A 25,523-nucleotide genomic window follows, 5' to 3' on the forward strand; every position below is an offset into this window, starting at 1 on the left:
AGATTTGTGTCTCATACAGTCACTGGCTGCAGTGTGGAGACTGGATGGGAGGGAGCACAGAGTAAGTATTCTGCTCAGGCTGCCAGAGCACTACAGACTAGGATGATGCTTAAACATTGATTTCCTCACAGCTCTGCTGGTTGTAAGTCCAAGATCAAGGTTCCATCAGGGTTGGTGTCCAGTGAGGCCTCCTTTCCCAGCTTGTAGATGCCCTCTTCTCGCTGTGTTCTCACATGGCCTTTCCTCTGTGTGGGCCAAGAGAGAACCAGCTCTGGAGCCTCTTCCTCTTCTTTTAAGGATACCAGCCCTGTGGGGTTAGGGCCCACCCTTACTACCTCGTTAGCCTTCATTATCTCCTTCAAGGCCCTATCTCCAAATACTCAACTTATGAACTAGGGAGTGCAGGGGGAGCACAAATCAGTCCATAATAGGGTGGGAAGCCAGTTAGGAGGTTAATGTGTTCAAAGGGGGGAAATGCTGATCGCTGGGACCAGGTGTCAGCAATAAAAATGGGGGACTACTGAGCAGAGAAGTTCACCAGAATCAGTGGTGGACTGAGAGAGGAGGAAGGACGAGGCGTCAGGAATAGCTTCCAGGTTTCTACAATGAGCATGGTGGCCCCCATAAAGAGATGTCTACATCCTAACCCCTGGGACCTGTGAATGGGACCTTATTTGGCAAGAGGGTCTTTGCAAACATTACATTGAGGATCTCAAGATGAGACATACTGGATTGTCCAGGTGGGTCCTGAATCTGATGATACATCGCCTTATAAAAGAAGAGCAGAAGGACAGACACAGAGAAGGTAATGTGAAGAGATTGGAGTCATGTGGCCACAAGGAGCCACTGGAAGCTGTCAAAGCAAGAAAGGACTTTACCCCAGAGCCCTCAGAGGGAGTGCAGTCCTGCTGACACTTTGACTTTGGGTGCCTGGCCTCCAGAACTGTGAAAGAATAAATTCCCCTACTTCTAAGGCAAGTTGGTGATAATTTGCTAAGGCAGCCCTAAGCAACCGATAACAAGAAGCACTTGAATGGGTGGGAGAGGGAAACCGGAGGGGCTCAGGTCTTGTGGGATAGGAGGGTGGGTATGAGTTTACATGTAGAAATTCAGAAATTGTGGTGGCTTTCAGATGTCAGGAGGTGAAAGGGCCGTAGCCGGGCTTACAGTAAATACTCATCAATTCATAGTTGTTATCATCATTTACTTTTAGAGTACGTCTGCATTAGAAGTGATTGCTCCTCTCAAGCATATCTGAATTTCCTGGAGTACTGGGGTGGCAAACAGTTTCAAGCTCTGCCAGCACCACAGCAAAGCTTAGCTCTTTTCTCGCAACGCCCTTGTTTGGGCATGAATATTTCCTGGTACAAAGTTCTATTTGAATCACTTCTCTGCCAATTGGTTAAGATCAAGTGTAAAGCTCTGTTTGCACTTCTTCACCTCCAGCTGATACCAACCTCGTACCCACCCAGAAGTCTACATCACAGGCTTTCTGGGAGAGCCAAGGGGAGGCACAGCCCACTCTTCCCTCCTCCCCTCCTTCGTTCCACGCCCGCACGACTCCATTCCCAGCAGAAGTCCGCCATCTTGTGGACACATACAATTCCAACAGCCCAGGCCAAAATCAGAAAGCCAAGATCAGAGAGAAGATGGCTTCTAGTCACTCAACTTCTCTTCCTACCTCCAAATACAGCTTCATCTAATTGGCTCTAAAAGTCAAGGGCATGAGTGGAGAATCTTCCTGGTCTTTAAAATGGCTAAGACATAAGAAGAATGGCATCAAAGGAGGACCTCAAACATCACCCCTTCAGCCTTTGGAGAATTGAGCCCCTGGTCTACAGATGACCCCTTCCACCCTCTCCAGTTCACGGAAACAGGGCAGCTGTTGAGTTAAATGCTCCACTCTTATGGGAGAGAGAGCCCACTTCATAACTCCCTTCGTAAACCTGCAGAAGGCCTCACCATGAGCTTGAAGAAGTCTAATTTCTGACTCACTTATTTCTTAACCAGGGTACTTAAAAGCTAGTGTATGCCTTTGTTTCTCTATCCATAAAATGGGAATGATAGTACTATCTACCTAATAGATCTGTTGTAGGCACAAGATGAGTTAATATATATGAAGTGATTAGAATACTGCCTAACTCAGTAAATTCAAGATGCTACCTATTACATCCCCCACCACCAAACCCAATATTCCTACAACATTTCAATGTATCCCCACTCACTTTGGATATTGTTTATATCCAGGTATGTCAGGTGCTACTGGAGAGAAGAAAAAATTAACAGGTTATAGTCCTTACCTTCTGACATTTGCAGCATAGTCTAGGAGCATGAACAACACACATACACACAGAACAATTATTGCGAGATTAAAACTAAGAATTTCCAGCCGGACGCAGTGGCTCACGCCTGTAATCCCAGCACTTTGGGAGGCCAAGGTGGGCGGATCACCTAAGATTGGGAGTTCAAGAACAGCTTGACCAACATGGAGAAACCCCGTCTCTATTAAAAATACAAAAAATTGGCTGGGTGTGGTGGCGCATGCCTGTAATCCCAGCTTCTCGGGAGGCTGAGGCAGCAGAATCGCTTGAACCCAGGAGGCAGAGGTTGCGGTGAGCCAAGATCCCGCCATTGCACTCCAGGCTGGACAGCAAGAGCAAAACTCTGTCTCAAAAAAAAAAACAAAAAAAAACCTAAGAATTTCCATAAAAGGAAAAAAAAAAAGTGAAAGTATAAGGAGAAGAGCATCCACATTCCCACCTAAGGAGATCAGGCGACTCTAATCGAGGCCAGGTAGGTGCTAGCACAGGCTGACACTCAGCGATTCTGGATGGAGCAAAGGCAACACTGGGAAAGACTTTGCCATTCCCTTAAAGAGCTCACCTACCTTCTGCAGTCTGTTCTCAGCCATGCAGGATCAAAAACTTGTTTTTTTAAGTACTTTCTATCAATTATTTTTATTTATTGTGTAATCTGCCATGTATGATTTTGAAAATCCTTGTTTTTGTTTTTTTTTTTTAATGAGGTCTTGCTCTGTCACCCAGGCTGGAATGCAATGGTGCAAATCACAGCTCACTGCATCCTTGAGCTCCTGGACTCAAGCAATCCTCCTGCCTCAGCCTCCCAAGAAGCTAGGACCACAGGCACATGCCACCATACCCAGCTAATTTTTTAAAATTTTTTGTAGAGAGAGTCTTGCTCTGTTGCCCAGGATGTCTTGAACTCCTGGGCTTAAGTGATCCTCTCACTTTGACCTCCCAAAGTACTGGGATTACAGGTGTGAGCCACCACGCCCAGCCTTGAAAACTTAACTTTGTCATAAGGAATTGAGGCATTTTTTTATTCCCTGCATACAGTCTGATTAACTTTAGCTCCCCAACGTCACTCATTCATGCTTCTTTCTCTCCATGGCCACTGCTACCCTGTTAGCCCTGGCCAGCATCATCTCTCCCAGCCTACTGCAAGCACCTCATGGCCAGTCTCTGCTTCTTCTCTGGGCTCTCCCCAGTGCATCCTCCTCCACGGGGCAGCCCAAGCACACCTCCCATCATGCACTCCCCACTCAGTGCTCCAGGGGCTCTTCAGCACACTTGGGATAAAACCAAACTTTTTTTTTTTTTCTTGAGATGGAGTTTCACTCTGTTGCCCAGGCTGGAGTGCAATGGCATGATCTCGGCTCACTGCAACCTCCGCCTCTTGGGTTCAGGTGATTCTCCTGCCTCAGCCTCCTGAGTAGCTGGGACTACAGGCTTGCGCTACCATGCCTGGCTAATTTTGTATTTTTAGCAGAGATGGGGTTTCACCACGTTGGTCAGGCTAGTCCTGAACTCCGGACCTCAGATGATCCACCCGCCTCGGCCTCCCAAAGTGCTGGGATTACAAGCGTGAGCCACCACACCCGGCCGGGATAAAACCAAACTCTTTACCTGCATGGTGCCAGCCTCATCTATGTCTACTTGTACTCTCATTCCCTGCCAGGCCCTGAAGACCTTTGGGATTTGGTCTTCTCGTAAGCACTTCTCTCTCGGCCTTAAGCACCGGTCCATAAAGTTTTCACCTGTCCTCACCCATTCATCTTTCAGGGCACACCTGAAAATCACCTCCTCAGGAGGTTTCTGGAACCCCTGGGAAGAGGTCAGATTCTCTGGTTTCACACATTCCCATAGCAGCCTCACTTCTCCTTCTCAGCATCACCACCATTGCTGGCTGGAACCCCTACCTATTCGTGTAATTATTGTTTGGCCTGTAAGCTCTATAAGGGCAAACACGTGTCCCGTGAGGTCACAGTCACATCCTCAGTTATTAGCATAGTGCCTGACACGTAGGAAGTCTTGAATAAATGGACAGAATAAATGGATGGAATAAACGGCTCACTGAGTGTTTCATGCTGATGAATAGGGTGGATATAAATACACACAGAGGGTTCATTTAACCATATTCTCCTTCCAGTGGCATAAGGGGATATTTGAGGAACATTATTCAAGCCAAGTGTTTTTCATTGTCCATCAATATGTGTAAGCTTTAAGACTTTCATAACACGGGCTATATTTTGCTAACAGTAGAAACCCGAGTCCTTCATAGAGACTAGGTGGGTTTTGTAGAAGCAAATCAATCCTTGCCATGGCGAGGTGCTTTTCTGATTTCAAATATTTTAGCAGAAGGCTGTCTAGCTCCTAGTAGAATTCGTCCACTGCTCCTAGTAGAATTCCTCCACTGTCCTATTCCAACCCTTTCCTGCCCCAACACTACATTCACATGGAATCAGCAGAGCCTGGAGACAGCATGGCTTGGCCTTTGCTGATCTGGTGTGCTGGACAGAGGAAGGTAGATGGCATGGGCAGCAATTTCTGATCCTTGTAATCCTTGTTCCCAATATGTCACCTTGGGAGCATCACCAGCACACACACTCTGGACATCCAGCACAGGCAGGAGCCACTCATTGGTGATGACCCTGTTTCAGACTTTGTCCGGCCTCCACCCTGCCACATTCCAGAGTAGCTGACCACACCTGGCAGGATAGATAATGGAGACTACTAAAAGGAAAACAAGTCTATAAAAGAGAATGGCATGGGCATTCCACTGATACACACTTTGAAATGCACCTGGCTCAGAGAGCCACATGTCCTCCACTCTGTAGGCCAGCTAGGCGGGAAGCCAAAGTCTCCAAAATTGGCCTTCTGGAATCACAGCAAGGGGAGGGTTGAGCCTGTGAAATTTTCAACCCACATAAGCCCCCAAGAGGTTGGCCTGACCAAGAAATGTGAGTATCCACATCTGGTGGAGCAAAGCACTCTCTCCAGTCTGTGTGAGGATGGACTTGGTCTACGCTTGCCTTTCAGATGACCTAACTTGGAGCCTCCAAGCCCATCAATCCTCCTTTGCTGACATTCTTCTTTTACATACTTTCATGCATTCATTTTCCCTCTCTCAATCCTGTGACCCTGGGAGGCCATTTGTGTCTTTATATGAGCTTCCTGTCTCTGCTCCATCTCTTAGCATTGGATTAATAACCCTACTCTCAGGGACCAAGCAAGCACCTCTATCTCCAAGTTCTCAGAGGACAGATGTCCAGCCATTCTCGGATTCCAGCGGGGAAGTGAGTCCAGCTCACCTCGCTCCTGTGGCTGAATTGCTTTTATGATGCTGTCACTGACTGGGTAGCCAGGGAGTGTCCAGCAGGATGAAGGGTCCTTTGTGCTGCCCTTTCTGCAGAGGGAAGCCAGCTTTGACAAGACCCTACTGCCTTTAAAACCTCATCTTCTCTGCAGTATTGTATCACAGCCTTTTGTTAAAAAGGAAAACGAAATTACTCTTCAAGCAGAGCTGTCTGAGATATTGGATTCATTTAAACATATTTTTCATTACTTTTCAGACTAAGCCTTCTCTTCCGTGTCTCTGCAAAGCCTGGACAAACCTATAGCAGGAGGTTTGAGAGGATTTCACACATTGCCTTAACTATTGAATCGTGACTTTACAAGTCATCATTCTTTGTTGCAAATGACAAAAACCCAACTCACACGGGCTTATGTAAAGAAGACACTCTGTTGGTTGTGAGATTGTTCCGGCTTCAGGCATGGCCGGATCCAGGCTTTTATCTCAGGTCCACTTCCTCTACAGCAACTTCACCTGCGGAAAGCCTTTCTCCCTGTGAGGCTTTCTCCTGACAGCTCCAGACTCACATTCTACCAGCTCTACACATTCATCACAAAGAAAGCTCTTTAATAGTGTGAGTAGGGTTGCCAGATTTAGCAAATATTTGGAACACATCATTGATGATCCAAAATTCAGTTCAACTGAGGTTGTCCTTTACTGACAACCCTACGTCCCATATAGGTCCTAGGATTGATCTTGGCAATCTGGATCCTATACCCACCCTAGACCCAATCACAGTGGTCAGCAGAATGGGATATGTCAGCTGGCAAGCCAAAGTCACTTACCTATCCCCAGAAGGAGGGGAGCATGGTCAGCCCTGTAGTCCACATCCATCCATAGTGCGTGTGGTAACCCACAGTACTAAAGACACTGATCCTAGAAGAAAGGGGACTGAACCCTGCAAAGGCAAAACCAACAGACGCTCACTAAGGTGACTTTGAAAGTCCCAGCCGGGCGCAGTGGCTCATGCCTGTAATCCCAGCACTGTGGGAGGCCGAGACAGGCAGATCATGAGGTCAGGAATTAGAGACCAGCCTGGCCAATATGGTAAAACCCTATCTTTACTAAAAAAATACAAAAATTAGCCTGGCATGGTGGTGGGCACCTGTAGTCCCAACTACTCTGGAGGCTGAGAGAGAAGAATCACTTGAACCTGGGAGGTGGAGGTTGCAGTGAGCTGCGATCATGCCACTGCACTCCAGCCTGGGCAACAGAGCAAGACTTTGTCTCAAAAAAAAAAAAAGAAAAAAGAAAAGAAATAAAAAAAGAAAGTCCCAGACAACAGTGAAAACTGTAAAACTTCATGGTGGTTGTACAGCATTCAAGAGCTTAAAGGGACTTCCATGCCATTGTTTCCTTGTGGGTATTATAATCATTCCCTGTATTAATTTGCTAGGACTGCCCCAACAAAGTACCACAGACTAGGTGGCTTAGGGACAACGGAAATTTATTTTCTCACAGTTCTGGAGGCTGGAAGTCCTAATTCAGGATGTCAGTAGGGTTGGTTTCTCATGAGGCCTCTCCCCTTGGCTTGCAGACGGCCGTCTTCTCCCTGTGTGCCCATGTAGTCTTCCCTCTGTAACTGTCCCCTCTTCATATCAGGACACTACTCATATTGGATTAGGGCCCACTCTAATAACCTCATTTTAACTTAATCATCTCCGTCAAGTCCCTGTCTCCGAATACAGTCCCATTTTGAGGCACTGGGGGTTAGGGCTTCAGCGTATGAATTGGGGGTGCAGGGGAATGCAAGTCAGCCCCTAGCACTCCCGCTCTCATTTTTTTCTTTTATGTAAGGAAAAGGACAGTGAGAATAGTCTTGGCTTGTTTCCAATCCCAGGGCTGATTTAGTGGTGGAACTCCACCCAGTGCTGGTCCCCGATGTCCCCACCCCACCTCTGCAAACACAGGTGCCCACCCCCCACCAGCCGCTAGGCTCCCTGCCTGGTCCCGGCACCCGACCTTCATGGTCCCAGCACCAGGCACAGAGCAGACAACATTCTTGAAATAAGTGTTTCGTGAAAAGAATGAAACTGAGAGGGAAAGAAAAAAAAAACTAGACAGTTTTAGGAGATTTAGCTCAAAGGAAAGGAGGACAGGCACAGAAGCTCGTGATCTGAAGCGATAAAGACTCTTTAGAACAGCAGAAATGAGGCCTATGGATGTGTAAATGAGCCCGAGGAGGAACTAAGCAGAAGGGCGAATTACAAAACAGAAAAAGACAAGACAGACTAGGGGAGAACAGTGAATATTTCAGTGTCTTCGGTTCATAAGAAATTCATGAGCAATTTTGGAAATTTTGTTGGTTTTGGTGGTGGGAGAGAATTGTAAATATGTATAATATGTAAATATCTTTTATAATAAAAGTCCATGAAGATAAATGAGCCTGTCTGCCGAAAAGCTGTGAGCTGTGTAAGATGTTAATATAACTGTCATCACTCTAGAAATTACCATAATGCTTACAGGGATTTGAAAGTTCCTGAGCTTTGGAAGGAAATGCATAAATACTAAACAGAAACACACACACACACACACACACACACACACACACACACACACCTCTTTTTCTCTTTCTTATTTTTGTAAAAACAATTTTTTTTTCTTTTTTTTTTTTTGAGGAGTCTCGCTCTGTCGCCCAGGCTGGAGTGAAGTGGCACAATCTGGGCTCACTGCAACCTCCGCCTCCCGGGTTCAAGCAATTCTCCTGCCTCAGCTTCCCGAGTAGCTGGGATTACAGGCTCCCGCCACCACGCCCGCCTAATTTTTTTGTATTTTTAGTAGACAGACGGGGGTTTCACCATGTTGGCCAGGCTGGTTTCGAACTCCTGACCTCAGGTGATCCGCCCACCTCGACCTCCCAGTGCTGGGATTTCAAGCGTGAGCCACTGCGACCGGCCTTTTCTTTCTTTCGCGTGAGTCACTGCGCCCGGCCCTTTCTTTCTTTCTCTTTCTTCCTCTCTCCCCTCCCTCCCGCCTGCCTGCCTTCCTTTTTTCCTTCTTTCCCCCCACTCTTTTTTTTCTTTTTAATATGAGGAAGGTAGCTTTAGTGAAAACAGGGTTTGGAGTTGAACCTATAATGGGTTCAAATTCGACTTCCGTCCACCACCGAGACCTGCTTTCCCTGTGGGACTCGCTTTCCCATCCGCGAAACCGGGACGGCGCCGCCTACACCCCGCGGCGTTCGGGGCGGGCTGAACGGGACGCTGAGTACGGGCTCCAGCCACGCCCTTCGCTCCCCGCCCCCAGCGCGGAGCTACGGCCACCGCAGTGTCCCCAGGGGACCGAAACCAGGGCGGGGTCTCGGTCCCTCCGCGGAAGGAGGGAGCTGGTCCGTACGAGGCAGACTCACCGCCCCTCGCCGCGCTCTCCGAGCCATGGCGCCGGCCCTGTGGCGGGCCTGTAACGGGCTCATGGCCGCCTTCTTCGCGCTGGCGGCCTTCGTGCAGGTCAGGCGGCCGCGGTGGGAGGGGGACCCGCCCGGCTCCCAGCTCCGCCCCTGGCTTAGCGGGCCGTGTAACTGACTAGCGGGCAGAGCCGCAGGGGCGCACAGTTTATGGGGAGGAGGGGACTTGGGCTTTCTGCTTGGGGAGCCCCCAGTTTCTCCCCCGTCTAAGAGACGCGGATGTGTTCGTGGAAGCGAGTCCCGTACCAGGGCTCACACCCTGGAACGGGCTGGTTCCGCTTGTGGAACTTCCCAGGGGACCTCAGAAGAAGCGGCCCTGGCCCCTGCCTTAACGTCCAGCCCGCGGACGACACTGAACATATCTCAGGGCCTAGGAGACCAAACCCTTTATAGCATCATTAAACTTTCTAGTCGGCTTGGGGACCCCCTTCATAATAATTTCCCTCATTTCTTGAGACTGGTGGGGGGTGGGGGTGGAGAGCCCTTAAAATACCCATTTTTGGCGAGTCCTCTCCAGAGCTCCTTTGAAGGCTTTTCAAAAATGTGTGGCTGCCTGTTAAAAACATCTGTTGTGTCAGCCAGAAACCCCTTCACCCACCCTCATCTGCTGGACTATATCCTGTTCAGATTTTATATCCTCGATGCCTATTGCAGTGTCTGGCACTTACCAATTAATTTTAAAAAGTACTTAACAAATGAATTTAAAAGGAATGGAACAGCACAGGATGTCTGCTAACACCTTGGTATTCTGGCGTTCCAGGTAAATGACCCAGATGCAGAGCTGTGGGTGGTGAGTATGAGCTGCTTCCAGGCTTTCCTCCGTTTGGAGGAATTGGGGAACGGCACAAAACACACGGTTTTATGTCTTTACCCCTCCTCCCTGCTTAATTTTCTTAGAAACTTAAAAATCAAACCCTTGGGAAGCTCTTTTTCCTAAAATATTAGTAGGCAGGATCAGAGTTCTAATGTAATGTGTGTGTGAATTTCGAACATTCTAGAAACAGGTCTTTCTGCAGTATTCCTTTTGGTTAGATGGCCCAACTGAGGACTTTCTTGAGGACCTAGAGTAGGCCTCTCAAGACCAGTTGAACAATTCCTTATGAGTTTCTAGCCAGACACTCAATGCAAACCTTTGACCGGAAAATAGCAGTTCTGAGGTTCTGCTAATTCAGTGACTTATATTTCTAGAAAGTATTAACTCCTGGCTGGGCAAGGTGGCTCACGTCTGCAGTCTCAGCACTCTGGGAGGCCAAGGCGGGTGGATCACTTGAGGTCAGGAGTTCGAGATCAGCCTGGGCAATATGGTGAAACCCCATCTCCACCAAAAAATACAAAAATTAACCAGGCCTGGTGGCCTGCGCCTGTAGTCCCCAGCTACTTAGGAGGCTGAAGCAGGAGAATCGCTTAAACCCAGGAGGCAGAGGTTGCAGTGTGCTGAGATCGTGCCACTGCACTCCAGTCTGGGCGACAGAGTGAGACTCCATCTCAAAAAAAAAAAAAAAAAAGAAGGAAAAAAAGGTATTAAATCCTGTAAAACCTACAGTCTTCATATAAGCAATGCTCTGATTTGAACTATTTGGAGGAGGGGGCCGTTGTTCCATACATCTTCCAAATATCTTTTTTTTTTTTTTTTTTTGAGATGGAGTTTTGCTCTTGTTGCCCAGGCTGGAGTGCAATGGCGCAATCTCGGCTCACGGCAACCTCTACCTCCTGGGTTCAAGCGATTCTCCTGCCTCAGTGTCCCAAGTAACTGGGATTACAGGCATGCGCCACCATGCCCGGCTAATTTTGTATTTTTAGTAGAGACAGGGTTTCTCCGTGTTGGTCAGGCTGGTCTTGAACTCGACCTCAGGTGATCCACCTGTCTCAGCCTCCCAAAGTGCTGGGATTACAGGCATGAGCCACTGCGCCCGGCTCTAAATATGTTTTATCTTCTAAAATATCTGAATTTTGCCCAGTTTCTCTCAATACAGATACACAAGACTGTACAGTATCACCAAGGAGACTATTCTTAGGCTTTAGAATAATATTGACAGAGGAGCAACAAGGATGATGGTATTTGGAATTATAACATGAAATTCTATCCAGGTTTTGTTTTTTTAATGCAGTAAAACCACATTCTGATATTTACTATCCAGATCACTATGCCTCTGAATCGAATCAAACTGCCTTTGCCTTGGTACCCTGGTCCATATCTTGAATTCCAAATATTATTTCCCTGCAGACAAGTCTCAGACGTCCAGCTTAATGGTGAATTTCCAAAAAACTGCTGTGTATATTCACCTGCATGTCACACTGCTCCTCATATATGCCCAAGGACCTCCCTAGCATCTTTCCCTCCAAAATCTACTTCTCCTGACTCACCCATTTCTGTTAACAGCAGAATCATTCTCTGAGTCGTCCTTGTTCAGAATCTCAATCATCTTTATCATCCCTCTGTCCCTTACCACTGCCTTGGAGAGCCCCTCAAAACACAAAATAAATTTGAGTCGGGCATGGTGGCAGGCATCTGTAGTCCCAGTTACTCAAGAGGCTGAGGCAGGAGGCTCACTTGAGCCCAGGAGTTCGAGGCCAGCCTGTGCAACATAGCGAGACGCCCCCTCTCCAAAAAATTAAACAATCTAGGTCTAATTGCTGATCTGTATAGTACCTGCACATTTTACCTTTCATTCATGCTCAGATGATATAATAGGAGGAATAGACCCCATGTCCCCATAGACATCCTCCCTCATTCACAGTTCAGCCCTCCACTGCCTCCCACATGGACCCCTGGCACCTGCCTTAACATCTTCTTCTGACATAAGCACAGAAATTGATGTGATTAGACAGCTACATTGCTTGGAAAGTCCCCATCCTTCTTATAAACCCACCCTCCCTACTTACTCCCTGCCAACAACACACACAATAGTAAGTTTGGCTAGAGCCTGCTTGTTATGAACAAGGCTTAGGACTAGGGCCTCTTTAGGGCCAGTCTTCTCATTTCCAAACAACTTACCAGCAGTTTCCAAAATGAAGAGCCTGACCTTATTACTGGGCACAGCTGATTGTGTATGCATTATTAGAAAACTTTCTGTGGTCTCACACAGATGCAGTACTGGCCTGCATGGTCCATTGGGTCCAAAGCCAGCAGGGCCATCTAGCATCGTGGCTGCTCCTGCCCTACTTTTCAAAGAACATTTTCTTTTATGCAAGTGGAGAAAGGCCATTTGGGCATGAAAGTTGCTTGGGAGAGACTGGAAAGTTAGTGTGTCTTAAGACCCAACCCTATGCTCAGTGCTAGAGCTGGAAGATGAATGAGCTTCTGGAATAGCCTATGGTCTAGGAGGACGGTAGATAAAATTGCAGGCAGACATGGTAAGTGCCACAAAAGGAGAATCTGCCACTTTCTCAATCACCATTGAATCTTACAGGGAAATCATGGGGCACAACAGCCACCGATCTCATCTTTCTTTACTTCCTATATCTCTGAACATCTCATATATTGGGCATACATCTTAACTCATGTAATTTCCTCTCTTTTTGCTAACAGGTGGTGTACACAATCCCTGCAGTACTGACCCTGCTTGTTGGACTTAACCCTCAAGTCACAGGTATAAGCCTTGCATTCTGAATGGAGAGACAGCAAATCGGATTTCCTCATAATAACGAGGGTCTATCTGCCCAACTCCCAGGAGTAAAACGCGGCTTTCTAGGCCTTTCTTCTCATTTCTGTTAATAAGAGGGGCTAATTCTAATCATCCTTATCCGTCTTCAGGAAAACGTCAGAAGGATCTGCTGTAAAACAGCATCTTCTGTTTTATAGAAGTGACAGGACAGATTGTTCTTCACTTTCTGTAAAATAGTTTCTCCTAGTGGGGCTCAAATGTTCTCAGGGGCCTTAGAATAAAAACTAATGAGTCCCACCTTGGTGGGGAAAATTCTGGTTCCCTAGATGCCTGGGCTCCCTGTATAGGCAGCTAGAACTCCGTCTGCATCTTTAAGGTAGATCAGTTAGGGCGCCTTTAGATACAAGATAGAAAATAACTCAAATGTGCTATGAGCTAGGAAGAAAAGGTATTGGTACAGTTTAGTGAAAAGGTGAGGGGTGGTGCTGGCTTCAGGCTGGTGGACTCGGAACTTTAACTTCTCTCCACCTCTCAGTTCCACCATCTGTCATGCTAACTTCACTCTTGGGCTCCACACAGTGGCCCTGCAGCCCCCCCGTTCACGTCTTCACGATGCCACGTCCAGTGGAATATGGACTGTGTTTGTTCACTCTACCAAAGTCTCAGAATGCTCAGAATGGCTCTGATTGCTTATCTGTTTGTGCTGATGCAAATCACTGTGGCTGAGGAGATAACATGTATTGATTGACCTAGCCAAAGTCCAGTTTGCTGGGAAACATGGACTGTGAGTGTGGACATGGTGGATCCCCAAAGAAAATAAGGGTAATCGTCCTAGGAAGGGGAGCTGCTGAACAACCCAAACAAGAAATGGCCACTGAAGTTTATAATTAGTGCTGTGACCTCTGTGTTGTCCTAAAACAAAAAGGGGCGATGGGGGTGAGGGAGTCTGAATGTCTTTTCTGAAAGCAGACTATGGCAAAACATACAAAAAGATCATTTTTTTTTCTGTGGGGCTGTTTTTCCATGATTAACAACATCAGAACATCTATTTTTAGGTAATGTTATTTGGAAAAGTATCTCTGCAATACACATACTCTTTTGTATGGTGTGGGCTGTTGGCTTGGCATCCTACCTCTCGCGTCATACACAACAGAACATCTTACATGAGGAAGAAGGCAGGTGAGCGGTGATGTTTGCCCTGTGGAGGGATAGAACTGTGGGATAGAACTAAGGAATCGTGTTTGCAACACCTCATCTGTGCACAATGATAACTGAATTCCCCCAAGGTACCCTGCAGGGCAGGGAAGGTACTATCTTCTTTATAAGCTGATGAAACTGAGGAAATAATGGAGCCAGGATTCAAACCCAACCCCATCTATCAGACTTCATTATCACTGCTAGTGGCAGTCACTACATATTACATTATATTACTGTCAGGCCATTGGACTTTGCCCCCTTGTAACTAGCAACGGTATGATACAGTAATACTCAGTCCGATCTAATATGGTGATAACTCTGTCAGTCTCTGATTCAGTTCTGGTTTAAGCCAGAATCTTATCTACAAGTATGATCAGCCATCTCAGAGGTCAGTACTTTTTTTTTTTGAAACGGAGTCTTGTTCTGTCGCCCAGGCTGGAGTACAGTGGCGTGATCTCTGCTCCCTGCAACCTCCGTCTCCCAGGTTCAAGCTATTCTTCTGCCTCTGCCTCCGCGTCATGAGTAGCTGGGATTACAGGTGCACGCCACCACAGCCAGCTAATTTTTGTATTTTTAGTAGATACAGGGTTTCATCATGTTGGTCAGGCTGGTCTTGAACTCCTGACCTCGTGTTCCGCCCTCCTCGGCCTCCCAAAGTGCTAGGATCACAGGCATGAGCCACCGCGCCCAGCCGAGAGATCAGTACTTTAAGTCAACCTGTTAGACTTGCCCTGGTATGTCTTGCGTCATTTCCTTGTCCTGACCACTTGCTCCTATTTTATCACCTCTTCCTTTGCTTACTCCCACCCTTGTCTCCAAGGACTTATTAATAGGTCCTTTCGTTTCCTTTCTACTCCTACTGACATCTGCCAACAACAAAATTCATAGACTTGTAAGTTAAACATCACTGAAAAGGTGTTTCTTTGTTATAACCCCCAATCTTTAGAACACTGGAGAGCCAATCTATAGGTTGGGTCTGTAGATGAGAATGTAGACCAAATGGGTTGAATCGCTTCCAGCGTGAAGCCCATGGGTTATAGTGAACTCAGCCTGGGGCTTCTAGTGGTATTATGGCTGACGTGATTGTTTTTTATTCTATGTAAAAGATATGTGCGTATAATACATATTTATAGAAGCATATACCCACCCCCAAATTATTAGTCTGATTTGTACTACAAATCATTCCTCTCCCCTAGGAAGTGACCCAATCTCTTGTAGTATATACACCGCTCATGTATTGGTTTGGGCTCATTCTGCCTCACACTGAAGCCTCTTTAAAAATGTAAAAGTAGTGACTGATCAAATCTGGGATTTTCTTAGTTGCACTGTTTCTTCCAGCGACCTGAAAAAAGTGATATATCTGTGGATTTTTAAAAATATTCATTTCATTTTGGGGGGATCCACTTATAAATCAAGGCTTAGTCAGGGATCTCATACCTGCCTTTTAAGATGAAATGTATTTTCATACAAGGCTTTAAATTCTCTGAAAAAAGTAATTTATGAATCATGGTCAGATTTGAAAATATTCCATCGATGCCATAGATCTTGAGGGAGAGTCAGTCACTCAGTCAGAATGCGCTATCAAGTGGTCATGGAGAGAATGTGATGATATGCATCTCACTTGTAGCCACTTCCAAAATCTGAAATATACACCCTTTTATAGGGAGCTGTCTGGTCTGGTGATTATTACAGCATGGATTATCCTGTGCCACAGTTCCTCAAAGTAAGTATTCAACTCATTAGTTAAAATCACATCTTCACTTTGGGAGGCTGAGGCGGGCAGATCACGAGGTCAGAAGATCGAGACCATCCTGGCCAATATGGTCAAACCCTGTCTCTACTAAAATACAGAAAATTAGCCCGGTGCGGTGGCACGCACCTGTAGTCCCAGCTACTCGGGAGGCTGAGGCAGGGGAATCACTTGAACCCGGGAGACAGAGGTTGCAGTGAGCCAAGATTGTGCCATTGCACTCCAGCCTGGGCGACAGAGCGACACTCTGTCTCAAAAAAAAAAAAAAAAAAAAAAAATCACATCTTCAAGGCTGACAAAATCAGGTAGTAAGTGAAAAAACTGCCATACAAGTAAAAACAGGAATCTTTTGAAAGAAATCTTCCCTTTTCTTCAGGGAAGTTAATAATAGTTGATTTAAAGTGTCATGGTCACCCTTGTCCACAAAAACCGTAGTTTTCTACAAGGCCCATTATAGTCATGGGCAGTTGTCAGCCTAAAGGGTGTTCTTCAGGGTGAAGGAAAATGATCTCAGGAGGAAACTTAGAGATTCAGGAAAGAATGAAGAGCAAAGACAATATAAATGCATGTGTACATATCAATGAATATTAACTAATTAAACATATACAGGATAGAAATACATGACAACAGTGGCATAAAAGCTGGAAAAGAGTAAATGGAAGTTAAGCGTTCTAAGGTCCTTTAATTGTGTGAGAAGAGATAAAAGTATCCATTTATATTAGACTTTGATAAGTCAAGGATTAATGTTGTAATCGTTAGGGTAACCACCGATAGCATTAAAATGAGTATAGAAGGCAGGAGAAAGGGAAGGGGAAACAGAAACAATGGGACAAATAGGAAGCATGTGTTAAGATATAGATTTAAACCCAAATATATCAGAAATTACATTAAATGTAAAGGTAAAGATTTCAGTTAAGAGTCAAAGAATTTCAAAGTATATAAAAAGATTAAAAACCCAACTCTAGGCCAGGCGAGGTGGCTCACACCTGTAATCTCAGCACTTTGGGAGGCCGAGGCAGGTGGATCACCTGAGGTCAGGAGTTTGAGACCAGCCTGGCCAACATGGCGGAACCCCGTCTCTACTAAAAATACAAAAAAATTAGCCAGGCATGGTGGCAGTCACCTGTAATCCCAGCTACTCGGGAGGCTGAGGCAAGAGAATTGCTTGAACCCGGAAGTCGGAGGTTGCAGTGAGCTGAGGTAGCACTATTGCACTCCAGCCTGCGTGACAGAGCAGGACTCCATCTCAAAAAAAAAAAAAAAAGAAAAACCCAGCTCTACACTGCTTACAAAAGACAACCCTTAACTGTACTGATATAGAAAGATTTAAAGTCAAAAGATGAAAAAAAACTACAAACACCAGCCAAATGAAATACAGTATTGCAATTTTAACAATAAAGTAGAATTTAAGGCAATTATTGGAGAAAAACAACTTTTTGTGAATTTTTTTTGTTTTAACTTTTATTTTGAATTTTCAAACATATATAAAAGCAGAGAGACTAATATCGTGAATCAGATATACTCATCACCCAGCTTCAACAATTAATTGGTATGTCCAATCTTGTTTTATCTAAACCTTATCCGCACCACACTGCCAAACTATTTTTTTTTCTTTTTTCTTTCTTTTTTTTTTTTTTTTTGAGACAGAGTCTCGCTCTGTTGCTCAGGCTGGAGTGCAGTGGCGCGATCTCGGCTTGCTGCAACCTCCACCTCCCAGGTTCAAGCAGTTCTCCTGCGTCAGCCTCCCAAGTAGCTGGGATTACAGGCAGGTGACACCACGTCCATCTAATTTTTGTGTTTTTAGTAGAGATGGGGTTTCACCATGTTGGCCAGGATGGTCTCAAACTCCTGACCTCAATTGATCTGCCTGCCTCAGCCTCCCAAAGTGCTGGGATTACAGGCGTGAGCCACTGCACCCGGCCAGTTTAAACATATTTAGTGTGTTTCAGTCCATGACAGTTATTGTCTTTATTGATGCTCAGACTGTCCCATTTTTGTCCAGTGGCACTTATTCAGGTCTGCTCCTGAATTCTTTCTGACATGACCCTAGTAAACCTTTGATAGCTTCCTTGTTTTCTGGTATGACAAGATGTTCCAGGTGCATGTTATACCCAGGATCATGTTTTAGGCCACAGACCTGGAATCAACAGTGTTTGCAATGTTTGTGAATTTATATATATATCATAAATGTATATGCATACATAAATATATACATGTACACATATACATTTAAAGTTAAAATGTCTTACGAGTTTATACTAACTACTCAAATTCAGAGGTACCAGTTCTCATTAACCTTATTGGACATTTTATATCTCTATCTCCTTTTAATCATGGCAAAATTTCTAGTCTCAGTGACCTCAATAATCACCTCAATAATCACCCATTTGATTTATTCTACAATACAAATGCAATCTCCAAATAATAATATGACTACTGAAAACAGGTTCTTTTGTTTGTTTTTGTTATTAGGATATAACCTACTAAGGGATGTACACTCAAATTACTGGGCATAGTTGTTCTGTATGCTAATCCCACCAAATAAATACACAGATTCATTTATTTCTAGGGCTAATTGTATTGAAAATGTATTGATATTATTTTATAATCATGTAAAATATCTACATGGCTCAAAAGTCAAATGTATAAAATAAGATACATTGAAAGAAACCCGGCTTCTCCAGCCCCCTGACCCTATAGCTTCCCTTTCCCTATGGGGGAAAATTTTTTCAGTTTTATAGTTTATCCTTCCACGATTTTTCAGTGGAGCAAATGTGTGACTTAGTTGTATTCCTGCTTATGTAAGGTAACTGGCAGTGTATTGTACACAGTTGTATTCCACTTGCTTTACAACTTACTACATCCTGGAGATCATTCTATAGTATAGAAAAACTTTTCTTACTCTGCTGATGGCTCCATAGCTTAATCAACCAGTCCTCTACTATTTAGATAGTATCCAGGCTTTTGCTATTAAAAATAGTGCTGCAGTTAATAGTGATATGCATATATCTAACATATTTTTACCAGTGTGTCTTTGAGATGAATTCCTGGAAGTGAGACTGCTGGGTCAAAGTGTAATTGCACAGTTCATATTTCTATATACTCCCAAATTCCCCCTCCAGGTAGCTCTTCCATTTTGCATCCCCACCAGCCATGGCTAACAGTGTCTGTTTCCCCATAGCCTTGCCAACAGCTATGTTACAAAATCTTGAATTTTTACTAATCGGATAGTTGAGAAAGGGGTAGTTTTAGCTTGCATTTCTCTTATTAAGAGCAAAAGTGAGCACATTTTCATATGGTTCAGAGCCATTTATATTTCTTTTTCTATAAAAATCTTGGTCTATCTCTGAGCAGTGTAGGTTTAACCTGATTCTAAGGTTGCTGGTCTTCTCTATTTTTAGAAGCTGTATCTGTGATGTAAGCTGAAGGCATTTCTTTGCAGTTTGTTATTTTCCTTTAACTTTGCTTATGCAAAGTATACTTTGCCATGAAAAAGTCTTTTGTTGTTTTTTTCATGTAATTGTATTTATCAGTCCTTTTCCTTATTGCTTCTGGATTTGGAGTCATAGTTAGGAAAACCTTCTCTCTCTCAGGTTGTAAAGTAACTTACCCAAGTTTTCTTCTAATACCTGTATGGTTCCATTTGTACATTTAAATATTTGATGTGTTTAGAATTTATCCTGGTGTAGGCCAGACGCGGTGGCTTACACCTATAATCCCAGCACTTTGGGAGGCCAAGGTGGGCGGATCACAAGGCTAGGAGTTCGAGACTAGCCTAGCCAAATGGTGAAACCCTGTCTCTACTGAAAATACAAAAATTAGCCGGGCATGGTGGCGCATGCCTGTTGTCCCAGCTACTTGGGATGCTGAGGCAGGAGAATCGCTTGAACCCAGGAGGCAGAGGTTGCAGTGAGCCGAGATCACGCCACTGCACTCCAACCTGGGAGACAGAGAGAGACTCCGTCTCAAATAAATAAGTGAATAAATAAATAAATAGATAGAATTTATCCTGGTGTAATGGTATGAAGAACATGTCTAATTTTATATTTTTCTATGTGGCTATCTGGTTATCTCAACACCACTTATTAGAAAGTAGATTCATGATGCCAACGGAAGACACTTTTTAATGACAAAAGATTCAATTCATCAAGAAGATATAACAATGCTAAATTTGTATGGACCTAATAACATAGCTTCCAAATAGAACAAAAATTGACAGAGCTAAAGAAGAAAAATGGAAAAAGCCACAATCATCTTGGGAGACTAACACACTTCTCTCAGTTACTAACAAACAAACACAGAAAAGAAAAATAATGATATAAAAGATGTTAACCACACAATAAACCAAGAATGGCAGGATACACATTATTTTCAAGTGCACATTGAGTATTTTACAAAAAGACTATATGTTTGGCCATGAAATAAGTACCAACAAATTTCAAAGGACTGAAATCCTACAGACTATGTTATTTGACCACGGTGCAATTAAGCTAGAAATCATTAACAAAAAAGATAATTAGGCAATTCCTGTATATTTGGAAGTTAGGAAATACACTTTCAAATAACACTTGGGTCAAAGAAGAAATCACAGTGGAAATTAGAAAATATTTTGAACTGAATAAGGTGAATACTACATATCAAAATGTGTGAGATGCAGCTAAAAATCATGCTTAGCGGGAAACATATAGCCATAAGTACATTTTTTTTTAAGCTTCCAGGAAGTTAGCAATTTTTCATTTCAAGAAGTTAGGAAAAGAACAGCAAGTTAAACCCCAAAGAAACAAGAAGAAAATAAACATCAAAGCAGAAGTCAGTGAAATAAAAAATCAACATAAAAATAGAGAATTAACAAGGTCAAACACTGATTCTCTAAAATGATTTATAACATTGATAAGCCCTGACAAGACAAAAAGGAAAAAAGAGCATGAGGAAGTACAAATAACAAATATCAGGAATAAAAAAGAGAATACTACTATATATCTAGTAAGTATTGTAAAAACTATAAGTGGATATTATGAAGAACTTTACACCAATAAATTTGAAAATATAAATTAGACAAATTTCTTGAAAAAATACAGTTTACCAACATTTACACAAGAAGAAATAGAACAGTCCCATAACTATTAAAGAAATTGAGTTCATAGGGCTGGGCATGGTGGCTCACGCCTGTAATCTCAGCACTTTGGGAGGCTGAGGTGGGCGGATCACCTGAGGTCAGGAGTTCGAGACCACCCTGGCTAGCACGGTGAAACCCCGTCTCTACTAAAAATACAAAAAATTAGCTGGGCGTGGTGGCGGGCGCCTGTAATCCCAGCTACTTGGGAGGCTGAGGCAGGATAATCGCTTGAACCCCAGAGGCAGAGGTTGCAATGAGCCGACATCGCGCCACTGCACTCCAACCTGGGTGACAAGAACGAAAATCCGTCTCAAAAAAAAAAAAAAAAATTGAGTTCATAATTTAAATTTTTCCTAAAGGAAAACTCTACACCTAGATGGCATACCTGGAGATGTCTACATAATATTTAAGGGAAAAAAAAATACCAGCTTTCAATATTTCCAGAGAACAGAAAAAGGAGAAACACTTTCCAACTAATTTTATGAGGACAGGTAACCAAAACTTGACAAGAACATGACAAAAAAATGAAATTACATGGCAGTCTCACTCATGACCACAGATGGAAAACTCCTAAACAACACGTTAGCAAATCAAATCCTGCAATATATAACCCAACCACCAAGTTGGGTTTATTCTAGGAATGCAAAGTTAGTTTCACATTAAAAAAACCAACCAATGTTTTCCACCACATTAATGGAATGAAATAAGAGAATAAACTATTTTCTAGAGCCATACAGAAACAGCATTTCATAAAATTCAGCATCCATTTATGTTAAAAGCTCTTAGAAAATGGGCGTAGGAGAGAACTTAACCTGATAGAAGATATCTACACTGAAGCCTGAGACTTAATGGTGAACAGTTGAAAACTTTCCCTCTGAGACCAGGAATGAGATGAGGTTGGCCATATTGCCACTTGTACTCAATGCCATGCTAGCTATTGTCCCAGCCGGTAAAATAAGGCAAGAGAAAGAAAATGTCCAAGGATTGGACAAGAAGAAATAAAATTTTCATGATTTGTGGGTGATATGAATACATGTGTAGAAAATAAAAAAGAATCTAAACAATTACTAGAATAAGTGAGTTTTGTATGATCACTGGATCAGGATACAAGAATTAACTGCTTTTCTATCAGGAAGTAACAAAGTGATAATACAAAAAGTTTAACATTTATAAAAACATTCAAAAAATCAACTCCGTAGGAATAAATCTAGCAGAGATATGCAAAATCTCTACACATAAAACTATAACACATTATGGGAGAAATTGAAGAAGATCTAAATAATTGGAGGGCTAAACATATGACAAAAGGATGAATAAATAAAATGATAGAACAATAGAATTTAGAAACGGATCTATACATATGTAGGGTTTTGACTTATGACAAAGATGGTACTTCAGGGTAGCTAAGAAGGCAGTCTTTTCAATAAATAGGCTAAGATAAATTCAATGTCCATTTGGAAAAAAGTGAAACAACCCCTACTTTACAACTTTCATAAAAATCAATTCCAAGGGGATCACAGATCTATTATAAAAAAGCAAAACAGAGTGTTGGGTGCAGACCGCGGTGGTGCGGCTTTCTTTTAGAAGTTCAGTCTCAGTTGTCTTTTGCAAGCCATGGAGAATGACTTTTATCTGCGCTACTACGTAGGGCACAAGGGCAAGTTCAGCCACGAGTTTCTGGAGTTTGAGTTCTGACCGGACAGGAAATTAAGATAAGCCAACACAGCAATTACAAGAATGTTGTCATGATCAGAAAAGAGGCTTATGTTCAGAAAAGAGGTTTATGTACATAAAAGCATGATGGAGGAACTGAAGAGTATAATTGATGACAGTGAAATTACCAAAGAGGATGATGCGTTATGGCCTCCTCCCAACCGAGTGGGCTGGCAGGAGCTTGAAATCATTATTGGAGATGAACACATTTCTTTTACAACATCAAAAATTGGTTCCCTTATTGAGGTCAGTCAATCCAAGGATCCAGAAGGCTTACAAGTATTTTATTATCCTGTCCAGGACCCTAAAGTGTTTGGTCTTCAGTCTTATTGGATTACACTTCAAGATTAAACCCATCTAAACTGAATATTGATGTGGACATGGGGGGGTGGGTAGTTTTTAATTACCATTATCAAGAACATTTTGTGTCTATCAGGGCAGTATATTTTTATAAACTATAAATGATTATCTTTAATAAATATGTGATAAAATCCAAAAAAAAAAAGCAAAACAATAAAACTTCTAGACAATAGCTTCAAAACCTTGGTGAGGGAAATTCTTAAACAGAACACAAAAATCATTAGGAAAAGATCAACTTTAACATTGTCAAATTAATCAATGACTTCTCTTCCACAAAAGACATCAAGTGGGACAAGGTATTTGTAATACATATAAACAAGGATTTATATTTAGCATATATATAATGAATTTCTACAAATCAATGAGTTATTGCAATAAAACAACTGAGATGAGAACATACTAAAATGTAATTATGTGTTTTATCAATTCAGTCTTTATACTTGTTTCCAAAGCAATCCATAATTTTTATGGGATTTTTATTTATAATAATTTTTGTGTCTTTATAGGAATCCAGTTGGTGGAAGAATTCAGTTGGCTATTGCCATTGTAATCACACTTTTCCCATTTATCTCATGGGTCTACATATATATTAACAAGGAAATGCGGTCCTCCTGGCCAACTCATTGCAAGACAGTAATTTAAATAAATTCAAGAACTTCGTTTTTAAAATGAATATTTTCAATCAATTTTTTATAAACATTAGGGGAAAAAGCCAGGAGTTTATTTCAGATAATTTGGGCTAATAAGAGTTTTTTAAAACTCCATACAACTTTTTAAGGGTGCATATAATTCAATATAAGATTGGATGGGATAAGTAAGAGATGGTCTGATATTTTCTGGAAGACTTTCTGCAGGGTCTTGTGTCATAATGTAGTGGAAAAGGCTAGAGAATAGAAGTTTAAAAATACAAGTTCTAACTCAACTTTGTAACTATGTAATTTGGGCAAATATATAAACCTCCTGGTGGATATTTATCTATAAAATAGGATTAATGCCAGATCTACTTACTTATACAGTAGCAAGGATCAATCTAGATAATGTAAGAACACTGAAGATATAAAGTGTTCAGAAAGATTACAGAGGGCTGCCCAAGATTAAAATAGAGGGGAGCAGGGATTGGGTAATACACTGAAATAGAGGTTCAAGAGAGGGCTATACCCCGATCTTTTTTTTTTAAGACAGTCTCACTCTGTCGCCCAGGCTGGAGTGCAGTGGCATGATCATAGCTCACTGCAGTCCTGACCGCCCAGGGCTCAGGTGATCCTCCTACCTCAGCCTCCCAAGAAGCTAGGACTACAAGTGTGCACCACCATGCCCGGCTAATTTTTTTTTAATTTTTTGTAGAGACAGGGTTTCGCCATGTTGTCCAGGCTGGTCTTGAATTCCTGAGTTCAAGTGATCTGTCCACCTCGGCCTCCCAAAGTGCTGGGATTACAGGTGTGAGCCACCATGCCCAGTCCAGCCCAAATTAATCTTATCCAGAGCTGGCATAGTGCAGTGAACTAAAGGAGAACTCTAGGTGAATCAAATGAGCAGGCATGTCTTGGAAAGAGAGGGAAGCTGGATAGAATAAAGGAATTAGGGACCAAACAAGAAGGAAATAGGGAATATAACTACATTCTAAATGAGAAATAAGGTCAAAATCTATACACATCCTTTATAAATGGATGTCCAAAATAACCCAAGGGAGGAGAGCTTTTTTTTTTTATTTCCATTTTCATTTAAAAATGGATACTTGATTATTAGAAAACTTATAATTGTGTTTGGAACAACTTGAGTATTTGAATCTAATTTTCCAATTGCAGATTTTATGTTACCTAAATACAGATAAAGTATTTCCAATGAAAATTTAGTGTCCAAATGAGTGGGGCTATAAATGTAAAATACACTGGATTTTAAAGACATGGTAGAAAAAGAATGTAAAATTTTTTTGTATTGATTACATGTTGAAACAATATTTTGGCTATATTGGGTTAAATATACTATTAAAGTTGATTTTATCTGTTTCTGTTTACTTTTATTTACGTGGCTTACATTGCATTTCTGTTGGACAGTCCTGTATTTAAGTATCTAGATGGCAACTTTTTACATACGCAAGCATCAAATTCTGGTCAGATACTGTTTTGTCTGATGTGGGAAAGAGAGATCTGGGAAATACTTCGCTCAAAAAGAACGAGTAGTACCTTCCACAGGTTAGGAGAGTGTAAATGAGTCTGGTAGTTTGTCTATTTTTATTGTCTTTATTACTATAGTAAGTATTCTATAAATATCTGTTAAAGGAGGTATGTGTATTTTGTTTTTATTATTGGCACAGTGGCCACTGAATGGTGGGAAATTCTCTAAAATTAAGACTTGAATTGAGTAAAAAGGGAGAAAACAAATCTAGTTGATATTAAAAGTCAAAGTGAAACTTAAGGGTCAGTAAAATACAGGTAAAGGATTTGAGTTTTCCAGTGTACATTTTGCTTACATATTTGTGGCTTTTATACCTCCTTTAGTATTAATTAACTACTGAAGTCACATGCCAAGAAACAGACTCATTTGCAAATTCCCTATGGGCTCTACCCATTGACCAAGTCATGTTTACTTCTGTGCTTAAAGACAGTAATGTTCAAGATGTGCTTTCATCATGTATGCCTCTCCCACATCAGACTACGAAATTATGTGAATATTCAGTCTCTTTTGCATCTCGAGTTAAGCATATAAAAGGCACTTTTGGTGGAATCT

The 25,523-nt window shown here is 42.7% G+C and overlaps 2 protein-coding genes and 1 pseudogene across 4 annotated transcripts in view; 2 read left to right on the forward strand and 1 right to left on the reverse strand.

The window, feature by feature from the left end:
• ADPRM (ADP-ribose/CDP-alcohol diphosphatase, manganese dependent) overlaps positions 1-25,523 on the reverse strand; it is a 143,957-nt gene that overhangs the window by 102,504 nt on the left and 15,930 nt on the right. For both annotated transcript variants that reach the window (XR_004026942.1, XM_030799458.1), the window contains exon 4: positions 6,438-6,550. Coding sequence is in view for 1 of the 2 variants with exons in the window: in XM_030799458.1 (XP_030655318.1) it covers positions 6,438-6,550 (113 nt within the window). In the remaining variant the exon portion in view is untranslated. The remainder of the gene's footprint in view (positions 1-6,437; positions 6,551-25,523) is intronic.
• Positions 8,886-25,321, forward strand: TMEM220 (transmembrane protein 220). Of its 2 annotated transcripts, XM_003274690.4 has the most exons (6): positions 8,905-9,098; positions 9,816-9,845; positions 12,585-12,645; positions 13,716-13,839; positions 15,521-15,580; positions 23,303-25,321. In XM_003274690.4, exons 1-6 carry the CDS (start codon positions 9,027-9,029, stop codon positions 23,436-23,438), a joined length of 483 nt encoding a protein of 160 aa, XP_003274738.1. In that variant the 5' UTR covers positions 8,905-9,026; the 3' UTR covers positions 23,439-25,321. The 2 variants fall into 2 exon arrangements, with proteins under 2 accessions (XP_012356989.1, XP_003274738.1); XM_012501535.2 differs by lacking the exon at positions 9,816-9,845 and having other exon boundaries at positions 8,886-9,098.
• On the forward strand, positions 21,018-22,941 carry LOC115831455 (annotated as a pseudogene).

Source organism: Nomascus leucogenys, chromosome 19 (genome assembly GCF_006542625.1).
Source record: "Nomascus leucogenys isolate Asia chromosome 19, Asia_NLE_v1, whole genome shotgun sequence".
NCBI classification, from domain to species: domain Eukaryota; kingdom Metazoa; phylum Chordata; class Mammalia; order Primates; family Hylobatidae; genus Nomascus; species Nomascus leucogenys.